The sequence below is a fragment of the Filicampus tigris genome, chromosome 21 (genome assembly GCF_054856515.1).
Source record: "Filicampus tigris isolate MCC_2025a chromosome 21, RoL_Ftig_1.0, whole genome shotgun sequence".
NCBI lineage: Eukaryota > Metazoa > Chordata > Actinopteri > Syngnathiformes > Syngnathidae > Filicampus > Filicampus tigris.
Window position 1 is genome coordinate 2,991,627 of NC_141237.1, and position 21,770 is coordinate 3,013,396.

The 21,770-nt window shown below is 44.3% G+C and overlaps 1 protein-coding gene across 4 annotated transcripts in view; it reads right to left on the reverse strand.

Annotated features, from left to right (window-relative positions):
* arhgap21a (Rho GTPase activating protein 21a) overlaps window positions 1-21,770 on the reverse strand; it is a 52,921-nt gene that overhangs the window by 19,547 nt on the left and 11,604 nt on the right. For 2 of the 4 annotated variants that reach the window (XM_086020277.1, XM_086020276.1), the window contains exons 1-3: window positions 6,847-7,308; window positions 3,730-3,918; window positions 1,453-1,474 (exon numbers count right to left, since the gene is read on the reverse strand). In XM_086020277.1, the coding sequence (XP_085876403.1) occupies window positions 1,453-1,474; window positions 3,730-3,918; window positions 6,847-7,152 (517 nt within the window). In that variant the 5' untranslated portion in view covers window positions 7,153-7,308. Of the gene's footprint in view, window positions 1-1,452; window positions 1,475-3,729; window positions 3,919-6,846; window positions 7,309-21,770 lie in introns of those variants that run through there. The other 2 variants (XM_086020280.1, XM_086020279.1) reach the window with 1 other exon arrangement.

Below are 21,770 nucleotides of genomic sequence, written 5' to 3' on the forward strand. Positions count from 1 at the left end.
GATCTGTTGCACTACTTGCCAACGTCTCCATTTTGTGATGACACGAGCAAATTCACTGTCACAACGGCACGTCCGAAGCAGCGAGCGGTATCTCATGTGCTCTCTTTCGACTGCTACCATCAAGAACCGAACAGAGCGGGAACAGCTAATGATGATGACATAGTTTCAACATACGTTCAAGATGTCACCCTCCTGGAAGCACGGAAAGCGCACGGATGGTTTGTCGGGGCTCTTGTGCATTAGCGATAAACGATGTCATGACATCTGCGTGCGACGCGGCTGCCGGAAGGAAGGATAATTTCCTGTAAGGAGGCGTGTCATAAAGAAAACAGCGGGATTAGCCGCCCACTTCAAACTTGTGCTGTCCAAGTGAGGCGCACAATCCCACCTGCGAGGCCGCTAACCAAAGTTACACACGAGGCGGAAAATGTCCTTAAACGAGCCGAACGGGACACGTGGGAACGATGGGAATATTTGTCATTTTATTTACATATTTTTGTACTGTTTTTTTTTTTTTGCCCAGTATCTTTTTTTGAAATCCTAATACTGGTGTTTTTATATAATATCATCATGTTTTAGATGTAATATTTTACAAATGTTTTCCAAAAAGTATTTTTTTTCATTTTGTGTTGGTGTATTTTTCATTGCATATTTTTTCATAAAAAACATTTGTGTTTTTTTAAGCTTTTGTTGAATTTTAATGACCACAGTTGCAAAATTCCCGTGATTTTCTATTTTGAAATGCGTGAATAAAGTTAATATTTTTGTGTATTTTTTCTTTAAATTGCTGGTTAATTCCGAGACGGCGACATTGAGGATGTGTCAGGCGCGTCTGTCTTGACTCGTTTTGATTGATGGACGTGATGTTTGCTGACAGTCTGCAAGGCGGCGCGTCCCGAGGGAAATCAGCGCATGTATGACAGGGCGTGAATGGGAATATATTGGGCGGGCCCGGCAGAAGCGTTAAACCAATAAGATATTTAGTTGGACGCATCTCGAGGCCGTAATGAAGAGGGCGTGTGAGAATGCAGCGCAGCTAATGGACTGTCTCTCCTCGTTTGATACAGCTCACTGCAGTTATGTCGAAAAAAAAAGAAAAATGAAAAGAAAAGGGTTACTTTTTGAGAATTTCCTTCCTGAATTTTCTTCATTTTAAACAAATTTAATATTTTCATTTTTTCTTAATCATTCTGATTAATATTACGTTTTTGGAATACGAGTTAAGCAGCAAAATGTAATTCCCCCCTTCACCCCCCAATATTTGTGCATTTTTCATGCAGTACTTGTTTTTGTTGGTCACATTTGTATATTTACATGTAATATTGTGGAACTCTCTAATTGTTGCGTCTAAAAAAATCCCAATATTTGTGTATTTTCGATTCCCTACTATTATTTGTCTACTTTTCATCTATTTCCATCTTTCTTTTCCTTAAAGACATTTTTCAGACTTACCTCGGCTGCCATTCTCTTCATCCTAGAGAAGAAAACAGAGAGGGGGAATCAGGTTTTTTTTTTCATTTAGTGTTACTACCTCTCAAAAAGAAGCAGGCTATAGTTCAACAACATAGTAAAACTTGAGGCAGAGCAACAGCAATTCTTTTCATTGGCCAAATGTGACCATTTCCCCTCAGTCAGCAGAAAGGCAGCGCCAACAACTCCCTAAACAGGCCTCGGCTCCACACACAAACGCAAATGCTACCTGCGTCCCTTGAGCAAGATTGCAGATTTTTCCATGTGTGTGGCGACCCAAGTGCTGTTCACGCAGCAATAAAAACAACACTTTCCTAAGCCCCTGTTGATAAAAATCCCACAATCACTTGCAAATCCCAGATTTTCCTTAAACCGTCTTGATTGCCTTCAAGATGATCCACACCCCCCCACCCTAAAATCCTGCCATTAGTCCGCGGCTCCAATCCCGCATCCTTAAAAAGTCACTTGGAGTGGACGCGTGTTAACCCGCCCTTGCCTACTGGGTTGCATCATGGGATCATTTATTTGCCGCTGTGCAGCCCATGAACAGTGGATAGAAAAAGTCAACACACTCCTGCTCTAATGCGGTTTGTGTGATGAAAGAAAAAAAAATGAGACCAAGATAAATCAATTCCGAAGCATTGTAGGCGTCACTTTTCATATGTGTACTTACACGGTTCATGTACGTGAGTGAGTGAGGGCCATTCGAGAGGTTGGACCTGGCATGTCGCCATTAAAAAGACCCTTCAGAGGCTGTTGACGTGTTCCCATAGAAGCTCTGGCCTATTTAGGAACTAAAAGCCTTTGCAAACCAGTGGACCCAAATGCTGCCTGGGACATCGGGATAAGTACCAAAAAAAAAAAAGCACATTGGCAACTGCCGATGTGATCCAGAGGACGACTGGCAATTGCCCCAGGTGGGATCAAGCAGAAACCTTTGCATGGCCTCGTTAGTGCTTCGATGAAGCCACTGTTTATGCAACTGTTTTCAACGGCAGGAGGAATTGTAGTTTGTAGTTTATGCTTAGGTTGGAGGTCCTTGGTTTAGGAAGCTGCACAGCGCATATGTCACAGTGCTCGGTGCCCGATGACATTGACACTGATGTTTTTTTATGCTCGTCCGCCGAACATTTCTCAATGTTTTGAACTGAACGTTTGAATGGATGGATGGATGGATGGATGGATGGATATATATATATCATATTGAATATATGTGTATATACAATATGTGTATATCTATTTATTTTCTTATATTCATATAATTTTTGTATGGAGTTTCCTGAACTACGATGAGTTTCCACGATGGTTTTAGAGAAGACTCAACCAAATACGGAGTACAGTACATTTAAATAATTTAATTTCAGCGTTGAAATTGCTTAATCTGAAAACATTATTTCCAGCTCTCTGTTTGTATGTGTTGCTGCTGCGTGTGTTAACACAGTATTTGTTTACTCTCTACGCAATTTCTGTTCCAATTTTGCATTCGCATGATGCTCAATTCTATGAAATTATATGGATTGGTTGCACTCTTTGGTGTGTGTGTGTCAGTTTTATGGGGTCGTAAAAGAACGCAAAATATATCCTCAAAGCCACGCCAGTGAAGTGTTTTAAACTGCGAAAAGAAAAATACACAATCTGGCTCATTTCAATTGGATACACAACAGACTGTCAGCCGTTGAAAAGATCAAGTGATGCGTGTGTTGTTCTGGGAGCATTCCTTCCTTGTTTGTCAGCGGGACTTCCTGTCTGTCCGTGTCATTAGTTCCACCTGCTCCCATCAGCCAATCGGATCCCCGCCCTGCCTGCTGTTCCGCCCATCTGCGGGCCATTAGTTGAGTCTAGCGATTCCCGTCACGTCCTTATTGTTGTTGTTCCCGTCCTGCGTCTTGTCAACGGGAATTCTTTCTTAGCTCCCATTTGGGGAAAATGAAATAAGTCGTCCTTAACTTGCGTGTGCCCCGTGTGAGTTCTGAGGTGAACGCAAATCCATTTTGAAACAAGACATTCCAGCTACTGACATTACACAAAAAATTGGGCTTGAAAATGCATTATAACTTTTACAGGTGAACTTCATTTGACCTTCTCTAAACTTTTGAACTGTTGAATGTTTCACTACTTGGCAAAATTCACAACAGGTGTTTGAAAATTCCCAAGGACATCCTTTTCTATGCCTTTCTGTGACTCCTCCAGTCTATCCATAGCAACACTGAGTGACACACTAATCTCAGTGGCCACTTTCCTCCCGCGCCTCTCCGTTACCTTGAGAGAGTTGTGCACGGCAGACTCGGGCGGGTAGACGATGAAGTGGCGCAGAGTGAAGCCGAAGCCTTGAGCGGTCCGGCGCAGGCAAAGCGTCTTGGGCCCAGGCCAGGAGAACGGCTCCTCCTCTGGCCCGGGAGAGGCCACGACCGACGTATCGCTCTGGTTGGGCCCATCTTTCTGTTTGCCCTGGAAAAAAATACAGAAATCGATTGTCAATTTTCAGCCATTTGTCCATGTTCTATAGCAGTGGCCCCGGGCTGCACGGCTAATGTTGAAAAAAAAAAAAAAAAAGAATATATTTTTATACTGAGGCATATACGTCCCAATAAGGAATTGACATTATCAACCCCTGCCCCCGTTGGCGATTAGATACTGATCACACATATATTCAATATATAGGGCAAACTGTAAATTGACACATTTTCGAACAATTATGAGACTCTCCATATTTTGCTCTAACAACCCAGGCTAAACGTAGCTCCTCCCTAACTCACTTCGACATGTGTCCTTGACACTAATTTCTACTTTTGTTTAGCCGCCGTTACATTTTGTGACATATTAGGACAAAGATCAAAAAAGTATGACGATATTTTTCAGTGACTATCTGAGGATACAATGTGAATTTGTGAATAGCAAACTGCAAAAGGTGGAGGTTCTCTGTACTTTCCTGGGCTTTAATTGGGCCATTATATGGCTTCATATATTTGAAATGTGTGAACAATATTGTTTTCAAAGGTTATCCCATGAAAACACAACAGTGACCTTGCCCATAATTCATCCTCTTCAATTTAACGTCAGCTCGACACTTGGCATCCCGAAGAAATGAAGCCTTTATATAGCACCTCTATGTCAACAACTGTCATTCAGCCACAGTGGTTGATACTGCAAGTGGATTTAAAACGACTCTTGAGATTGACACGCAGACAAGAGGCGCACAACATCCGTCATTACGCTCGGCGAGGAATGTCTGGCATCCCGGGATGAGTCCAAACGCACATGCACGCACGCATACACATTATTGTGTTTCTTAACTGCGGTTAGACTCAGAGAAAACAGTGTCTGTCAAAATAATAAGCCCTGCCATTTAGAGCCTGTTTGTTTTTTGCCTCTGGCTTCACACATGCACACATGTGGCTCTGGTTATTGCGCATTCGGGGCTTTGCGGGGCTCTCCGGCATGTTTGCCTGATGAGAGACTTATCTTGTGCATTCCTACAGCGACTTGGGCGGGAGAACAACAACGCTTGAATGCTAACGCGTGAATGATGCACTCGTGCGTGCTCAACATCAGACCTAATTGCACTCGGGCTTATACGATGAAAAATTGACTTTTTAATTGCTTGTACACAAACAGTTGCATGTCTGGAGTGCCTGCCCACCCAAAAGAGAAATTGCACTACAAAGTAAACCTTTTGCAGTCTGCCTCCTAGTGAAATTTCTGTAAACCCGAATTATGACGTCGCAAGTCGGCTAATTTACATCATGTTGACATACCAATCCCGAGAGTGACACTTACGTCACATCCATCAATGAAGTAATCATGAGGGAGGTCAGATGTTGCAGCTCAAGCTACCATCATGACAGCCAGCCATGAGTCTCCCATCTACTAAAATACAAGCTTAATAAGTATGAGTCCAAAACAAAGCCATCCTTTCCACCGCCAGTTCCCGCCCGGGCTAGGAGGAGCAGATGTGGAGGTCCTCGGGGAGAAGGGTGGGTGTGGGCTTCACGCTCTGACGGCTGAAATCTTCAGCAATAGTCACAGCGGAGCTGACGTCGTCTAACTCTGCCGTTTGTTTGGTTTCAGGCTTAAAAAATAATTGAACGTTGCGTTATGTAAGAGCTGAGCTATTTAGCTCAGTGAGGCTTCGGGGTCTCTCCATATAGCAAATTGTGATGAATTGTAAAGAAGAGGCAAGAGACAGCATTCTGTTACAGGAAGATATATACCTCTAAATATACCTCTTTGTGCCACAACATGTGGGGCAGTGCAGATCTCTACTTGAAGGGAGGCGGCATCATTTAGAGCAAGAAGAAGATGCAGAGAAAAAGCTGCAGTCGTCGTCGTTTCCACAGAACAGAGAATAAATGCCTGTGAGAAATGGTGGATGTTGCTCTCTGTTGTAACGGAGGCTGTCGCTTCAAGGTTAAGCTTAGCATAGTATCTATGCTATTTTACATGTTAGCATTTAGCTAGATAACTTTCGTTAGATGAAATGACGAGGGTTGCCTCTTATTTGGAGAACTGTGCAAGCCAGAGAGTCGTGTGTCTTTGTTTCCTCTAAAGTGATGTTATATGATAGTCTCTAATTTCTTGATAGCCAGAGGGACACAACAGGTGCAAAAGAATATTTTAAAAGGTGTTTCAACACATTACAACGCTTTTCAAGCATGTAGGTGGGGTAAAACGATTAAAGAATATATTTAGATGGTGCCTATATCACAGGAGAGTCTGGAACCTGACCCCTTTAAGGTTCACTTAGGGGTGGGTCCGGGATGGTACGACAGACCGCAGGACGACAGATTTGCATGTCTTCATGTATGCGAGCTCAGCGCCGTGACTTGAGTTAGAATGTCACCGCTCGTCCGTTTTCGCTCCAAAAGTATGTTTTTGTTAGCTTGACTCAGCCCCTGAGCGGCTGACGTCATCCATCTACCTCACGCAACTCCCTCGCACTTTTCCTTTCCAAACCTCCCCGACCGCAGACATTTAACATTAGTCACTTTATCGCAGGAAAATATGCCTTGAATACACCAGCTTTAACAATGACTGACTTGCTTTCAGCCACACAGAATATAACGCGTGGTCCTTTTATTTCCGAGAGGGCGCGCTGTGAGGTTTCCAGTGTCATTTAATGCAACCGAATAAACCCACAATCAAAGATATTGGTCAATAAAGCAGGACGGCGCTGCCACAAGGGAGCAGGATGACGCACAGAAAATTCCTCAGACAGCACAACAAAGTCTCCTCCCCGCTGAATGCCTCCTATGTAAAACTATACACCGGAGTGTTCCTCAAAGCCTCAAGTAAGCACACATCCAGGAATTTCTGCCGCGCACCTCCTTCAGAATGTCAAATTGCAGAGGGATGCTTTCATGGTCCCATGCGGCTTACCCGCGATCGCACGCAGTTCTTTCTAGAGGCTTCCCGCAGCCGAGCCCAGGAGACGCCACGGGTGGAACTCTTGAGCCCCAGTTCCAATTCACCCCAGTAGGCTCTGGCCAAAAGCTGGAACCAGAGGCAGTACGGCTCCGACAAGCAGCAGTCCACCCCAGCCAGCCGAGCCCAGGGACAACTTCCGGACGAGGGTGACGATGAGAGGGAGCAGCAGCCCTCGGAGTCGGCGTCCCTCAAGTCGGCGAGATCCCTGAGAGGAACCGGCTTGCAGCCCGTGGGAAGCCCGTTCCTCTGGGCCAGCATGGCATAGCCAAGGCGGCGTGGTGGGAACCAGATGACGGGATTAAGCGTATCCAAAAATCCCCTCCTGGTTGGTCTTTAGCTAATCCATCCTTCCTGAAACTCGTTCCTCGGGACGTCCCGCAGACACATGCTGATGCTTCCACTCAGCAGCCCAGTGTTCTGCGGAGAGCCGGGACCGACCGACTGAACGGCTGACTGACTGACGCACCCACCCACTGGCCACACACAACTCTGAGGTATGCAGTGTGCTCACACAAACATACTCACAGGCAAACTCGCACACCAGGCTGCCCCTTTCCTTTTCCTGTCTCCTCCATCTCCACATCGCTCACTCGCCTCCTGACTCTACAGGCAGAATGGCACTGACAGTCAGGTGGTCTCAGGTGGAATCAATAACAATTGAGTGGACAATTAAAAGATGCAACCTGATCAAGATGATTTTGTAGGGACATGAATACATTGGTAATCGGCACCTTTCCAAATAGATGCTTTTATTGCTGATCTGTGGGAATCAATAATAATAATCAATAGTCTGGAGTTAAAATGTGTATGTGTATTCAAGCATGACATTTCAATAAAATTGGGATTTGTGAAATTGTGAATGTGTTATGCTTTAATTGAGGAATTCAGTAAAGGACAATAGACTGGGTTAGGAATTGAGAATGTGTTCGTACACTGTGTTGACGCTACATGCAAATATTAGGTGAAAAGTGGCTCATGTACGACTATGTCATGACAGAGCAAGAGTGTATGAGTGGACTTATGAATTATCAATGGTGCGGTCAGACGTGCATACAAATTCGGGTTACGAATTTGTGTAGAATGGTTGAAAATTTAGCGGAAGCTGTGAGAAAGCAGATTTAATTAACTATGATGGTTTAGCCTTCGGGGCTAGTCTTTTACTGGAACACATCTACTGGAGCGGATGGGTCTTTCCCTCGCCGGTGGCCCAAAGGACCAACGTGACGCTTCTTCACACTTTCCCCTGTGGCCTGCTGTAATTAACAGCCACAGTGGTAACAAGCTCGCCATCCAACTGCAGCCAACGCACATCCATCAACAAGCCGTGTGGTTTGTATGCTTGCTTAGCCTAGCGCTAGCATATGCGGTGTAAATGTAAACAGCAGTCTATTTTGATTGCGGGGAATATTGGAGACAGCGGCGTGAGCGTGAACAACAACATCAACAGGAACCTCAGTCGTGGAATGTTCCCCTTGCAATTTGGTTAGCAGAATCCGGTTACCGCATTGAGCCCAATATAGCACGTGATATTCCTTATGGAAAAGAAGGCAGGAATAGAAAAAGGCCCAACTGTCATTTTAGCGGCAGTTAGACTCAAAAGAATGTTTTTTTTATTTTTTATTTTGGAACTGCTGCATTCAAAAAGGAATTTGGAAAAACACCACAGGCTGTTTCCATTTTTACAAAAGCGATTTCACAATTTCACGGCAAGCGCTTCCAATTTGAAGCCAACATGCTATCTTGTAAGTTGACGGGGATTCTGTCAAATCTGAAACACATGATCAGCAACAGTCTTGTGGCAGGAAACTTCCATTTCGCTCTTGGCCATGCCTATGCGCAAACAAGGCAGAAATATTATACCCGCCGTTGTCACAGCAACAAACTTGATCTCAACAATATCAGCCATTGGACCGCTGACGTCCATGTGATTCCATAGCTGTTAGTGTGTGATGACATGGTCCCACTTCAACTTCCTCTGAATGGGGACCACACAATTGGGGTGAGGATGGACTACAATTGGCTACGAGTTCAAATCCATGGCAGAAGGTGAAAAGGAGGATTTGTGTATCTGTGTTTTGGATGTGGCCGCTCTCTATTTACACTACATGTGGGAAAAGTAGGTCGCGTTTTAATGCCCTGGCAAAAGAGTTGCTTCAGATTTTCGGATCATTGGCGTCATCTTGGGTATTGTAGTTAACACGGTCGGCCGAGTGCAACGTTAGCTAAAGAGTTGACACACTGTACTTAAAAAGAAGTACTGATACTTGTGCAAAATAAGACATAAGTGTAAAAGTAAGGAAGTAAAACTGTCAGTAATGTACAAAACCTGTTTTTATAATTTACATAGTACTGAAACTGAAAAGACGAAAAAACAAATCGCGTTACGTGACTATTTTCTTTTTTTTTTTTTTTAAATCAAGAACTAGCTAGCATTTATTCGATTTTTATGCTCAAAACGTGTTCCCATAGTTCGGTGAACACTGAACTGGGTAAGGCAAAATGCTAAGTTAGCATTTTTTTCCGGTTTTCTTTCCACCTAACAGTGTAAGACGCAAAGAAAACTTACTACAGTACATAAAAGAAGTATTTGTTACTTCTCACCACTGTCTGAGCGGAAGAGTCAAGTTGTACTATTTTAATTGTGTTCTTCAGACTTGGCCAGTTTGGAGACCTGTCATGGCAACAGGCTCGCAAACAAAGAGCACACAACAAAGGCTATGCAGCCCTATAGAGTCTGGAATATATTGACAATCAAAACCCACCAGTGTGCATTTAATTTGCCACGAGCACGGCAACAGGTTAAAAGGATGTGTTTCAACACACAGTAAAAACGTCTGCGGCTCTTTAACACCAGCTGTTAAAATTCTTTGAAGAACTTTATGGGATGCCATTGAGGTGTAAAATCCAAGCCAAGAAAAGCTCAATCATGCAGAATAAATAATGCAATAGCACAGCGCTGCAAGACACCTGCGACCCACCACCAGGTGTTCAGGGGTGTCGCCGCCAATAGCTAAACAACACATTCAAGTTTGTGTTGCAACGTTTTGGGAGGTCTTGTCAGACCCCTTCATTGTTATCTCGCGCTGCACGGGTCCCGCTTGCGGTCAAACCCTAACAGTGCAGTTTGGATCCTGGAATCCCTGCCTGATCTTTTTGTAAATGACCGCAACATGACAAGCAGGGCCAAAGACAACATGCAGACTGCAGCTGTGTCAAACTTAAGACAACGCTGGGGAACTCGTATTCAGTCACTTTTTCAGACTGAGTACGAGTACAAGTACAAGTACTTACATTTGAGTACTTGTGAGGGTTAAGAATTAGAGATGATTTCAAGATTGTGTTAGCAGTTTGGGGAAGACACCTTTCTGTTCCCAGTGTAAACCACACGGTCCAAAATGGCCTATTCTGATTATTTATTGATGATTTATTTATTTTATGGAAGAAGCCCATCAAACACCTTGGGGATGAAGTCCAATAAAGACGGTGAGCCAACAGGACCAGCTCTCAGGTCCAACATCAGTGGCCTTTGCCCTAAACAAAACACTATTCTGAATGAATGGAGAAAATTTCCCACAGTCTTCCCAAGACAAGTTGAGAATATTTTTCCACGTTTGACAAGCTTGGAACAGTATCCTTATAAACAAACACCAAATGGAGTTATCAGAGTAGTGGAACTCATCTCAGAGAGGAAAACCAGATTGAACATGTTTATTAAATGATTATCTGCGACTCTGCTTTGTGTAATAATGCAAACCCCCCAAAATCTGTAAACATCTGATTTAATATCTGGATTGGGTTTAGACTGTTTGTGCCGGTAAGGCCTTCTCCACTGGCCTAAATACTATCAGAAGCACTTTACAAACTCAATTATGATATTCGTTCCTTACAATTGTTATTCCCAACATCTATTCTCTTTATTTTTTCATAGTGTTTCTCTTGGCTGTACAGCTTCCAGTCCATCCATGTGGGTTTTACATTTTTTGTAAATTCAGAATTCAGCGTCTGTGTTGCCATGCCAATCTAACCTGTCCAGGGCCTTCATAACCAGTAGTGCTGACCCCATGGGACGTCAACTATATCATCAAGTGGACTGTTTATTTAACCAATCAGATTTCAAATTGGTTGTCCCAGGGCTGGAGGCCTGGAGCACTGTCCCACGATCACTTCAGCATTTTCAGTTTGAAGTCCTTTGATTGGTTGGCCTGAGCAAATCTTTGTTACAGCCAAGTTCGACTGGCAAAACCTATCTGTAGCAATCTGCACGTTACGTTTAATAATCAGCATTTCAGGTGAGTAAGAATCTTTTTTTTCCATACTAAGAGTCTCAATCGAAGGCTCAGGACCTGCCTCTGGGTTTAGAGATGCAGCTCTCAAAGCTACAATGACCAATTCCCTGCCTTGTGTGTCTCTGCAGCTGTGCGATGCAGAGAGAAAGGCGGATGAAGAAAAGAGAAAGTCTTGTTGTGGGGATTAGGCCTGATTCAGGGGTGGCTTTTCAAGACTCCTAGCGGGTGTAGGATCTAATCTGGACACGCTGCATCTGGCTTCCGCAAGGTATGGTTTACTGTAACAAAAGGGCCGGTTAATGAGAGCCGGCCAACAGACTGCTCCCGTTATGTGCCCAATGCAAGTGCACACCCATAAAAGCCCCTCTTCACACAGGAGGGTGGATCAGTGGGCGCAAATCCCACCGTCAACAGGGAGGCAGCGGCGATCTTATTTTGCTCTCATCTTTGGTCGGATTAGGGCAGGACCTTGATTTATGAATTTCTTTCAGTGCATGACCATGCTTGTAATTTACTCATACAGAATCTGGAATCAACTTTCTCCATTGAATTGACTTAATAAAATCCAATGAGCAATGGCTCGAATATTAAAAAATAAAATAAAAAGTGCCACGCCGATAAGTGAAGGAGGTCACGTTGTAATAGCCTACTTAATCTGAAGGGTTTGTAATGCGATTGCACATGGAGGAGGCAGTGAGGGTGCACCTTCTCGCCTGGAAGAGAAGGGGAGGTAAATGAGGCTGCCGAGGGGGGAAAGAAATGAATCCGAGAATTTGTTTGGGAACATCTTTAAACAATGCAGAAATCTATGGAAAGATTGAATGTAAACTTCAGGGCAAATAAGCTGCAACACATTAACATTCCCAATTAGGTTGACCATGATCAGTCTACTAGGAATGTGACCATATATGAAACAGATGCATCTCACGTTTTCAGCCATGGGCTCATATTTCCAAATCTTCTTGTTTGATTTTGGGATTTTTAAATCTGCAGTGCGTCGTCGTACATAAATCAGTATGTCTGTATTATACTGCCACTAAGTGACGTGAATAAATACCCCATGCATTGGTACCTCTTTACTTCCCCTCCGCTGCCAAATCCTTAGGAGAACACAATGCCGGTGGTTCACACTTGTGCTCTGAGGAGGAGCATGTCGCCAGCTGTGTTTTCATTCTGACAAGCGTCCTACTCAAACATGAGTCACCATCCAACAACTCCAAATGTTATCGCTGTAACTCCCCGTGCCTCCTGTCCATGGCGCTTTAATGAGCCCATGCGTCACGTCAATTCCACTGGCAACAACAATAATGGCGGGTCATAGTTTGCTGTGGAGAACAGATGAGCTGCACGCAGAAGAAACATACCATCCAATATCCTGGTGGGGAAAAAAATAAAGGGGATTTCCTTCACTGTGGTTGCAGTGAGTTTGGGTTTGGGTTGGACGCTCACCCAAAAACAGTGTGGAGCAAAGGGTTTGTGTGTGTCTGCATGAACCATGCACACATAGACAAGATCCACAGTTAAGGAGCTCTCCCTGATGTGGACAATTGTCTGCCGACGACCTCTGACTCCAGCCACACAAATGCCTCTGCCAATCAAGTATTCAGTAGCCGGCTCATTCACTCGTGTGCAGCTGCTCCCAAGCAACAACAAAAGAAAATGTGTTTGTGGTGTTGTGAAGTCTCAATTCAAACGCCTCGATTCAGTGCAGTGGTACCTTGACTTGTGAGTAACCTCACTTACGTTTTTTTCAATTTTCGAGTCATAGCTTGGTCGATTTCAAGGGGAGCCACAATTTCAGCTTTTCTAACTTTCAGCTGTTTATTGATCAGGACAAGTAGCCAAACACACAAATACAAAATGAAAACACTTTAAGGAGCATGGTGCATATGTTACCAGGTCGAAAATGGAGCTGCTGATGTCACTCACAAGGCCCCACATCACTTAAAGGAAAACATTGATACACAATACTCTACTGCACTACTGTGTGTATGTGTTCTCACAAAGTTGGTAGTACGTAGTTGTCCAAAACGATCGAGAGGTCCAAACCAACTCCGAATTACTGAAATAATCGATTGGGTAGCTTGCCAGAGATGGTGGTTGTTGGTATGAGACACACAAAGAAACAGTAAAGCCGCCAAATTCATCTGACGCAACAAAAGCCAGAAACTACATTTTTGGAAAGCAAACCAGTTGAAATTTGATGACCTGTGGTGGGGCAAAAAATGAACAAACAAAGGCAAAATTCACCCTCCATTAGACACCGCCCACGTCTGGAAACTTCAGCAATCAGAATTCTGCAGACACACATCTGATTCAAGACACATAGACTACCATCCAGTCCATTCTGAATGTAAACTTTGAAAGTCTGAAAGACTCCTTTGAGCCAACACGGGCTTCATAAAAGAGCCTATATAGCCTTACTGTAAGTCGATCCTGGAAATCAACGGCTGAGGTTTGAGGTGGGACCACTGTACACTCAGAGGGTGAGAGTATGCACATTCTTAGTGCATACCTGCTGCATGTAACTGAGGAAGCAGCGCCTAGCCGGAGACACAAAGTACAATGCTATCACGATGCCTGACAGCTCATCAGCAAATCAATTTTGGATCAACCTGTGGGGCAGGCTTTATTGGGGCGTATGCAGGTTTACTGTAACAAAGCAAGGATTTGATGAACAGGTGAAATGTGGAGGCTAGCGGCATAATTGTGTCAATATATAGTTGTCATGTTTAAAACCCTTGAAGAATACTACCACAAAATGACAGCTTATTCGTCAATTTCCATTCTGCAAAGCAGAGAAGACAAACCATTGATGTCCTACATTTTGGGAATGCTGGTTGTATATATATTTGACTGACCACGGTCAAAATGTTGGTTCTCAATCCAGCTAAAGCAATGAAAGCAAAGCAGACATATTTAGGACAGACCCAAAGCAGCAATGTCATCTTCAGCTAGGCTCTGTGAAATATTCACAGTAGCCATTTAAAATTCAGACAGGACAGGAGAGATAATCACCATCTCTAAAAATACACTTTTGCAATGTGAAGGAACTTGAAATATTCATCCTAGTATGAGCGCACTTTGGCCACATCTGTCATTCCCATGTTTACATCCCTTGCGCGCCGCCTGATAAGAATGTGCGCAGCCCAGGCAGCAGCAGCTGCCATTCTTGTGACAGTTTTTTAGGAAGAGTCACACGTCTAGAGCTTGAGGATAGGGTTGCATCTCAGATTCACTGGTGCTAACTGATCTGGAATTGGTTAGGAGAAGTTCTCTACTGTGGGACACACCCTTCATCCAACACAAACATTATTTCCACCAAGCGTGTCAATCCAGCAGAGACTTTTTTTTAGCATTCCTATTGTTACTGTCGCCTTGTGATTGGCCAGTGACCAGTCCAGGATGTACTCCCCCTTTTGCCCATGGTCAGCTGGGATAGGAACCAGCTCATTCTCGACCCCGATGAGGATAAACGGTGTAGGGAAAGGATGGATACTGTTCAATTTTTCATCATAATTTGGTTGGCATACTGGCCACAGTGATACAGTATGGTTAGCTTGTTTACCAATAATTTCAACTGAATAAATTTAGAAATAACTCTAACCCCCAACACAAGCCTGATGAGGATGGACCAATTATGAAAACTATACTGTATCAAACTCAACTGAACTGCATCTGTCCGTCTGCGAACTAAGCATCTGTAGGTCTCTGGTAAGTATACCATTATTATGATTCAACTGGACTGCTTGGTGGAAACTAAGCTATAGGCACACCTGTAAATTATGCCACTTTTACAAAGCTGAGTGTTTAGTGACAGGAAAGGGACACTGGAGAACAGGCGAACTGCCATATTCAATCCATCCAAGGGTGTGCCTTGACTCCCTCCTTTTCCAGGCGCCCTTTACTGTGCTTGGCTTCATCAGTTCAGACATGCGTGCCTGGTGACTCAGTGGCATAATGTTGCAAATCATTTCAATGTTCGGTCCCTGCAAACCCGACATTGGCGACTGTAGGACGGCGAGAACGAGCCAAGGTATCCATCTTGATGTAGCGAATCATAAATATAAAGTCACGGCCCCCGTAAAAAACCCAAAAGGTTTCCAAGGATCACAAAGTTTTATTTCAGCTGCGTTGAGATTATTCCTGACATTCTAAAGGGAACAAGACTCCATATTTCCCTTCAACTGTCTTCGCAGAGGAATGAAGACAGTATTTTGGCCAGGGTACTTCTGTAGGTGAGCGAGACTTAGTTGTATCATTCAACATCTTTTGCCTGAGGTTGTAGCTGCACTCTCCACAGCTGGATGCTGTTGTTACAAATCACCTTCCACTGAGTCGATGCTTGGGAAGCGCAGACAGCTGCAACGACGAGGCCATTCATTGTTGGATCCCAATGCCGATGATGTCACATTTCTGTTACGGACCGTCAGGATTCAATCTAAACATTGCAGCGCTACACAAGGGTTGGGCTCGGTACAAATGTGTTGAGGAAGTGGTTGTGAGGGATCTAGGGGAGGCAACATTGAAGAGGATGATTTAAGAGTCTTGGAATAGAATCTGTAAATTAATGGTCACTATCCTCTGGGGATAAAAATATTTTGATTGTTGAAAAATAACAGATAAACTGTCATCCCTAGAGGGAACATATGGCTTGGGCGGTTTCAACTTTGTCCAAGGAGTTCATCGGAGTCCAAGTGAACTGCTACAGACAGATAGACAGACATGAGATTTATTCAGGGAGGGGCAGGTGTAACCAAACAGTGTTCTTTATTAGCCGAGGAGAAAAGAATGTCGTCTTTCAGCTGAGCGGTAACGTCACCTTGTGGAGTTTTACTTTCAGTGACCCGGCCATGCTCAATTCCATCTAGTCTGTGCGCTGCAGAGAAGTTGGCTACGTGACTCGAGACATCTTCCATTCATTCTGAGAGCGCATTTCATGGAGGAATCTAGCTGGATCAAAGCATTCATTGAGTTGTGCGTCTTAATGGCTGTCTTGAGGCGCACTTTACAAGAGCAACAATCTTTGCTTTTTTCCTTTTCAGCCCTGTGCTCTCTGCTTCCCATGTGTCTCGCAGCAGAACACTGTTATGCAACAAAGGACCCGCGGCAGATGAGCTGAAGACAAGACATCTTTGCTGAGAGCACGCAACAGGTCAGCGGTTCTCTGGAATGTTTTTCTCCAGGAGTTTGTCCAGGAGACCCTGAAGACCCAGCAGGTTTCGAGTTGATGGTTGACGGGTTGGGAAATCACTTGGTCTAAAACGTCCATTGTACTTTCCTGAAAAAACGTCGGAATATGTTACACACATGACAAGAGATGATTGTGTAACTTTAGCTAATGCTTCAAATACCTCTACAAGGGATCTTGGTTTATTACAGGCCCGACATATTGCATTTAAAACCAAGTTCAATCGTTAGAACCATGTCATGTTTGTCTTAATTTTATTGGTTTGGTTATAAAGAAAAAAATAAAGCTGCATTGCTTCCTTGTTCTTCAGAATAGTACAGATAATGGATTTCATCAAACTAAACATAGCAAGACCAGAACCGAAAACGCTATTCTCAGGCTGAATTATTATTTCCTTTCCCCCCCCGAACAGTAATGCAATTAGGCTTCCTATTAGCACTGTCACTTGCACTTTTTACGTTCCTGGGAGCAATATTGGGGGCTAATGTAGAGCAAATAACAAAAGGCAGTATTGTCTGACTTATCATACTATGATTTAATCAAACAGGCAATATCTTCCCCAACCACAAACATACCCAGTGTAATTCAGTCAGTCTTTAGTCAGTATTATGCAAGTGAAATAATGTGAGACTTAGTTATGTAAGAATAAATGTGCTTGGATACATTTCCATCAGAAATATTTGACACACAGAGCCAGCAATGTTCATGATGAGCGTTTTGCATGGATGACATTTGAAAATCTTGCTCTAAAACCCACTTTTTCGTGAACAAACAAAGGAGTCAAACTAGGTTTGACTGCAAGTCAATGGGGCTGTGATGTGACATCATCTTATGTGTTACTGTAAAGCAGAATTTACACAAAGGTCTGCCGGGGTTGACATCGGCGTATCCAGATTGAACGACAGATGGCTGCACGGTGTCATTGACTGCTGCTTGCTGGTCTGATAGGGAGGAGGGGGTAGGCGGCGTTTGCTGGGTGTCGACGTCAGAGGTTGTCAGTGGGCCTGACTGAGCGAGAGCTACCCATTAAGCATTAAATCTGTTTCTAATCTGTTGGCGGGAGAGTGGATGCTATCTACTGGCTACGCTGCGCCCACGTTTAATAACCCAGCGGCGATAAACACGGCATGACCATACAAACACAAATACTACGAGTGTTCCATGGCGAGTCAATAGAATTAGGTGTCGTAGTTGGGGCGAAAGGTGAAGGGTTAGATGTGAGTAGCAACAGACAAGACACTTTTTAACAGAGACTAAAGGCCAAGCAGGTGGATGTCGACCATTTATCATCACTTGGGCACCTGCAGTAGGCTACATGTGTTTTAAAAATCATACCTAGACAGTCCCTAGAAGCCAGTTGAGAACATTTTTCTTTGCTGGCAATAAGTGTTCCTCCCAATTGAATACAGGATTACATCGTAGTAAAACGGCTTCCTGCCCTTAAGCTGTCAGACGATTTAACCGAGCGGAGTTTCAAGTAGTGAGAAGAATAGCACTGCAATCTAAAGTATGCAGCTCGTCTCTTCAGGAGGCTGTTAACCTTCCAAATTCTTACATAAGAAGCACAGGATAAAGGGTCATGATTAAATGGCTTGAAAAGGTGTAATGACACACTGACAAATCGGGATAAATATAGAGCTCATTAGTTCAGCAAACCTACAAAGTGAAATTGGTAAAAGCACAAACAGAAAGTGGACAAGGGCGGGCTAGCCCGGTAGGTCCACAGCAATCACCTAAGGGTGGAGGTAACACCAACCACTCTAATCCTGTTAGCAAAGCAGAGATCAGTGGCTAAACTAAGCAAACTGCACTTAGTCAATCCCTTTGACCAGATTGTTTCGCCATGGTGTCAGAGGCAGGCTCAAGAGACACTCTTTGATCCCTTAAAGTGGGGTACAGTAAAAAGATAATGACAACAGGGGCAAATCTAGGATTCCTTCCGATCAAAGATAGCCAGACTGTCAAGGGTCACTATAAGATTCTCCTGAGTGATTAACCCATGGTGTGAGGTTCTTCCTTTCAAAAATCTGTATATCTGTACCCACTTTTGAAGAAAAAAAAGTAAAAACGCATCTGGCCCCAGGTTTCATAAGTATTCTTGTTAAACCGGGACTTAACAGTGATTTATGAGTTTTGGACAACTTCACTTTCACTGGCCAGACCCTGGCTTGATTACCATCAGATTTGTTGAATTCAAAATTGGGAAGCATCATGAAGCTTGCTTGCCAGGTGTGATTGGCCAACTAAAATACTCTTAAGAGTGCAAAGACAACACACCCAGGAGGTTACAAAAGAAGCCAAATCAGCATCCAAATAACTTGGGACCTCCTGGGCGTTAGTTAAGGTCAGTGTTCATGAATGAGCCACAAGATAGACACCAAGGAAAATGTTTTTAGGTTCAGGAGGCAATTACTTTATCATAATGCGGTTTATGTTCATTTTCGTTATATTTGTGAGGTTTGTCACGTTATGACATAAAAAATAGGGGTGATGAAAATAAAAAAATAAAAATATCAGAAATCAGCAAGGGGTTAAATAAATACTTCAAGGCAAATTGCAATGTTATGATTATCAGCATGTGTACATGTGTGAAACAAGCTCAAATGGTTGACTCATTAGGCCAACCTGACCCGAGCATCCTCCCCAAAGGTGTCAGGAGCCACGCCGGAGGGGATGAGTTTCGAGTAATGCCTCGAGTTTGTGTTCAAGTCTGTGCAACTGTTTCCTGTCGCACGGATGTGCCGCAGCCGAGGTGTAGCAGCCAGTACTCCAGTATTAAGCGAGCGGGCCTCGGCTCTGAGAATGAGACAACGTAATGTGAGACCTCCGCGACGGAGGGTAGGGGGTGATGACGACAGGGAGGAAAGGGGAGATTAGTTTTACTGTCGCCAGGTAACGCTCACAAACAAAGTAAAAGCAAAAGGGAATGTGGAGCAAATTAGAATTGAAGGCTGTGTAATAACCAGGTGACAAAGAGCAGCTTTCGGGCCATGAAAACAACTCGAGTAACGAAACTACTCCAAAAATGCTCATGCTGCTGTGTGGAGTTTTGGGTTCGATGTGAGGAGGTAAGCAATGCCAACATATTTCTCGAACTAACAGTCTTGTGGACTGATTGCGCTAGCACATTAGGAGTTCATATCTCCTTGTTCTCCCTCCTCTTTCGCAGTCATGACCAGATAGGACGTGTGGGCTGCTGAGCGCAATGATGCTGAAAGTTTGATTAAATACTCCGCTTCATGACTCCGAAGGTTGGATATTCTTATTTACGGTCTACATGTCCAAGATCAAGTACTCAGTGGCCCAAGTGAAAACAGATGACCTCAGCTTTCACAAAATTGCAATGCTGGCCAAATTATTATTTTTTTCTTCATCAGGCTGTAAAAAGCACGTCCTGTTATGCGGTTGTCCAAAAAGCACACAGTGGTCTTTTCAAAACACAAGCACCGATGGAAAATGGCAGCTAGTAAAAAAACATTGGACCAGTGTGAGGCTCAGAAATAAACATGCAAGTGGTGGCGAGCCGTCCAGCGCCGGTCTCTGAGGAAGAAGGTGACGCAATTCCAGCCGGGCGGTGTGGGCTGAGGATGGAGAAGAGGGGCACAAGTATGTTGACTATTGGAGCCCCACACCCCCACCCCACTCCCTCGACCACGTCCACAGCAGTCCCGCCCAAAGCTGAGGCCCATCTGGAGAGCCTCGTGACCCGACTGATTGAAAGCAGTTGGGGCTCACGGTGAGATACGGACACTGGAATGTTGGGAGTGTGGAAAGGCCCGGAATAAAGTGCGTCGAGGAGGTGTGCGCGTTGCACATTGCCTCCGAACGTGTGCATGTGTGCGGCCACATGGCTCGTTTCGCTCCAGCCCCCCGGTCATCAATCACCTAAGAATAAAAGCCTTGATACCCGTTGATGAATAGGAACTCCTAATCTGCTTTGACTCCATTACGTACACACCGTGTGTATTTTTAAACAGGAATTCTCTGTCTCTGTCCATGTAAAGAGACATTTGCAAGCTATCAGGTACATGCCAAAGCAACAGATGGCGCTGTAACCTCCGACCGTAAGGCCATTTCAGCCACTCAGAAGGTTCAAGATGCTGGCAACTAAATCTGCAATTAGGCTCGGTCGTGTCTACTCCACACCTGGAAAACCTCCGATTTCGAAGTCTCCTCCAAACTTGAAGGCTTCACTGGAGCATACCGCAGAGTGGCATCATTGTCCAAATGGAAACCAGGCCGAGGATCCTAATGGCTGCTGACGGAGCACCCCGCAGATGATCTTCCCTGCTGTCCACCCCGACAGGGGATGCGCCGTGCGGTTCATGTCAAGCTTGTGTTTTACTGCCTAATTCAATAATGAGCTGACTGGGAGAAAGCTGCCCCAAAAAAGGACAGTGCGGTTAAGAGTCAAGTGGTTTGGTTTTATTCTAAGCCGTGCGGCTTCGAGTCTGTCAATGACACTTTCATTATCTTTTTGAGACGTGCCAACTGGGAATACCTCACAGCCCTGTGCTTTGCAATCAAATCCCGGTAAAGTCAAGGATTGCATTTAACTATACACACAACACACTTTGTAAAATATGATTTATTTATAAATGGTAAAATATATATTTTCTTGCATCTTGGCCTCAATTGGGTTGAGGAAAACTCCTGTAACAAGCATGTTTTGGGAATATGGGAGTACACTCCACACAGGAAGGCCGAGTCAAGAATTGAACGCCAAACCTCAGAACTGCGATGCAGACGTGCCAACCACTCGTCCACTGTGCTGCCGCAAACAAATCCCAATAATCTGAATGAATATGAGTTTGGCTTGCCTGTTTCCTTCCTTTTGCTCTTTCTTTGCGAGGTTGGCAAGTCTTTGACAAAAACACTCGTCCGGTGCGACTATTAAGTCATCACTACATTTTAAGCACCAATGTTGGCAGAAGCTGCGAACCATTTCGGAAAAACATATTAAATCACCATTATTTGGGATATTTTCATGACCCAATGCAAAAAAACTACATTTGGCTGACAGGTCAGAGACTGGAAGACTCTACAGCGGCCACGCCCGGAACCAGCTGGAAACAATGAGAGCGCCTCATCTTCTCCTTCTCTGCTGCATCTCTTCTCCCCTTCTGTTTGCACCTCCTCGACATAGGAGCTCCTTCTGGTCCAACCCCTCCTGCTTTTGTTTTGGCCCCCGACACCCCCAGCCCCCTCCCCCCAAGTAAGGTGGTGAAGGGAGTGACCAGTGCATTCTCACTCACCGCCATCAACACTCATCCATTTGTGAGACGTTCTGTGTCTGTCTTTGGCACACAAGAACACCAGGCTTTTCTTTTTTACAAAACACAACTGCGGCCAGCAAGAAACAGATGGATGTAATTTGTGTTATAACAGCAGAAAATGGC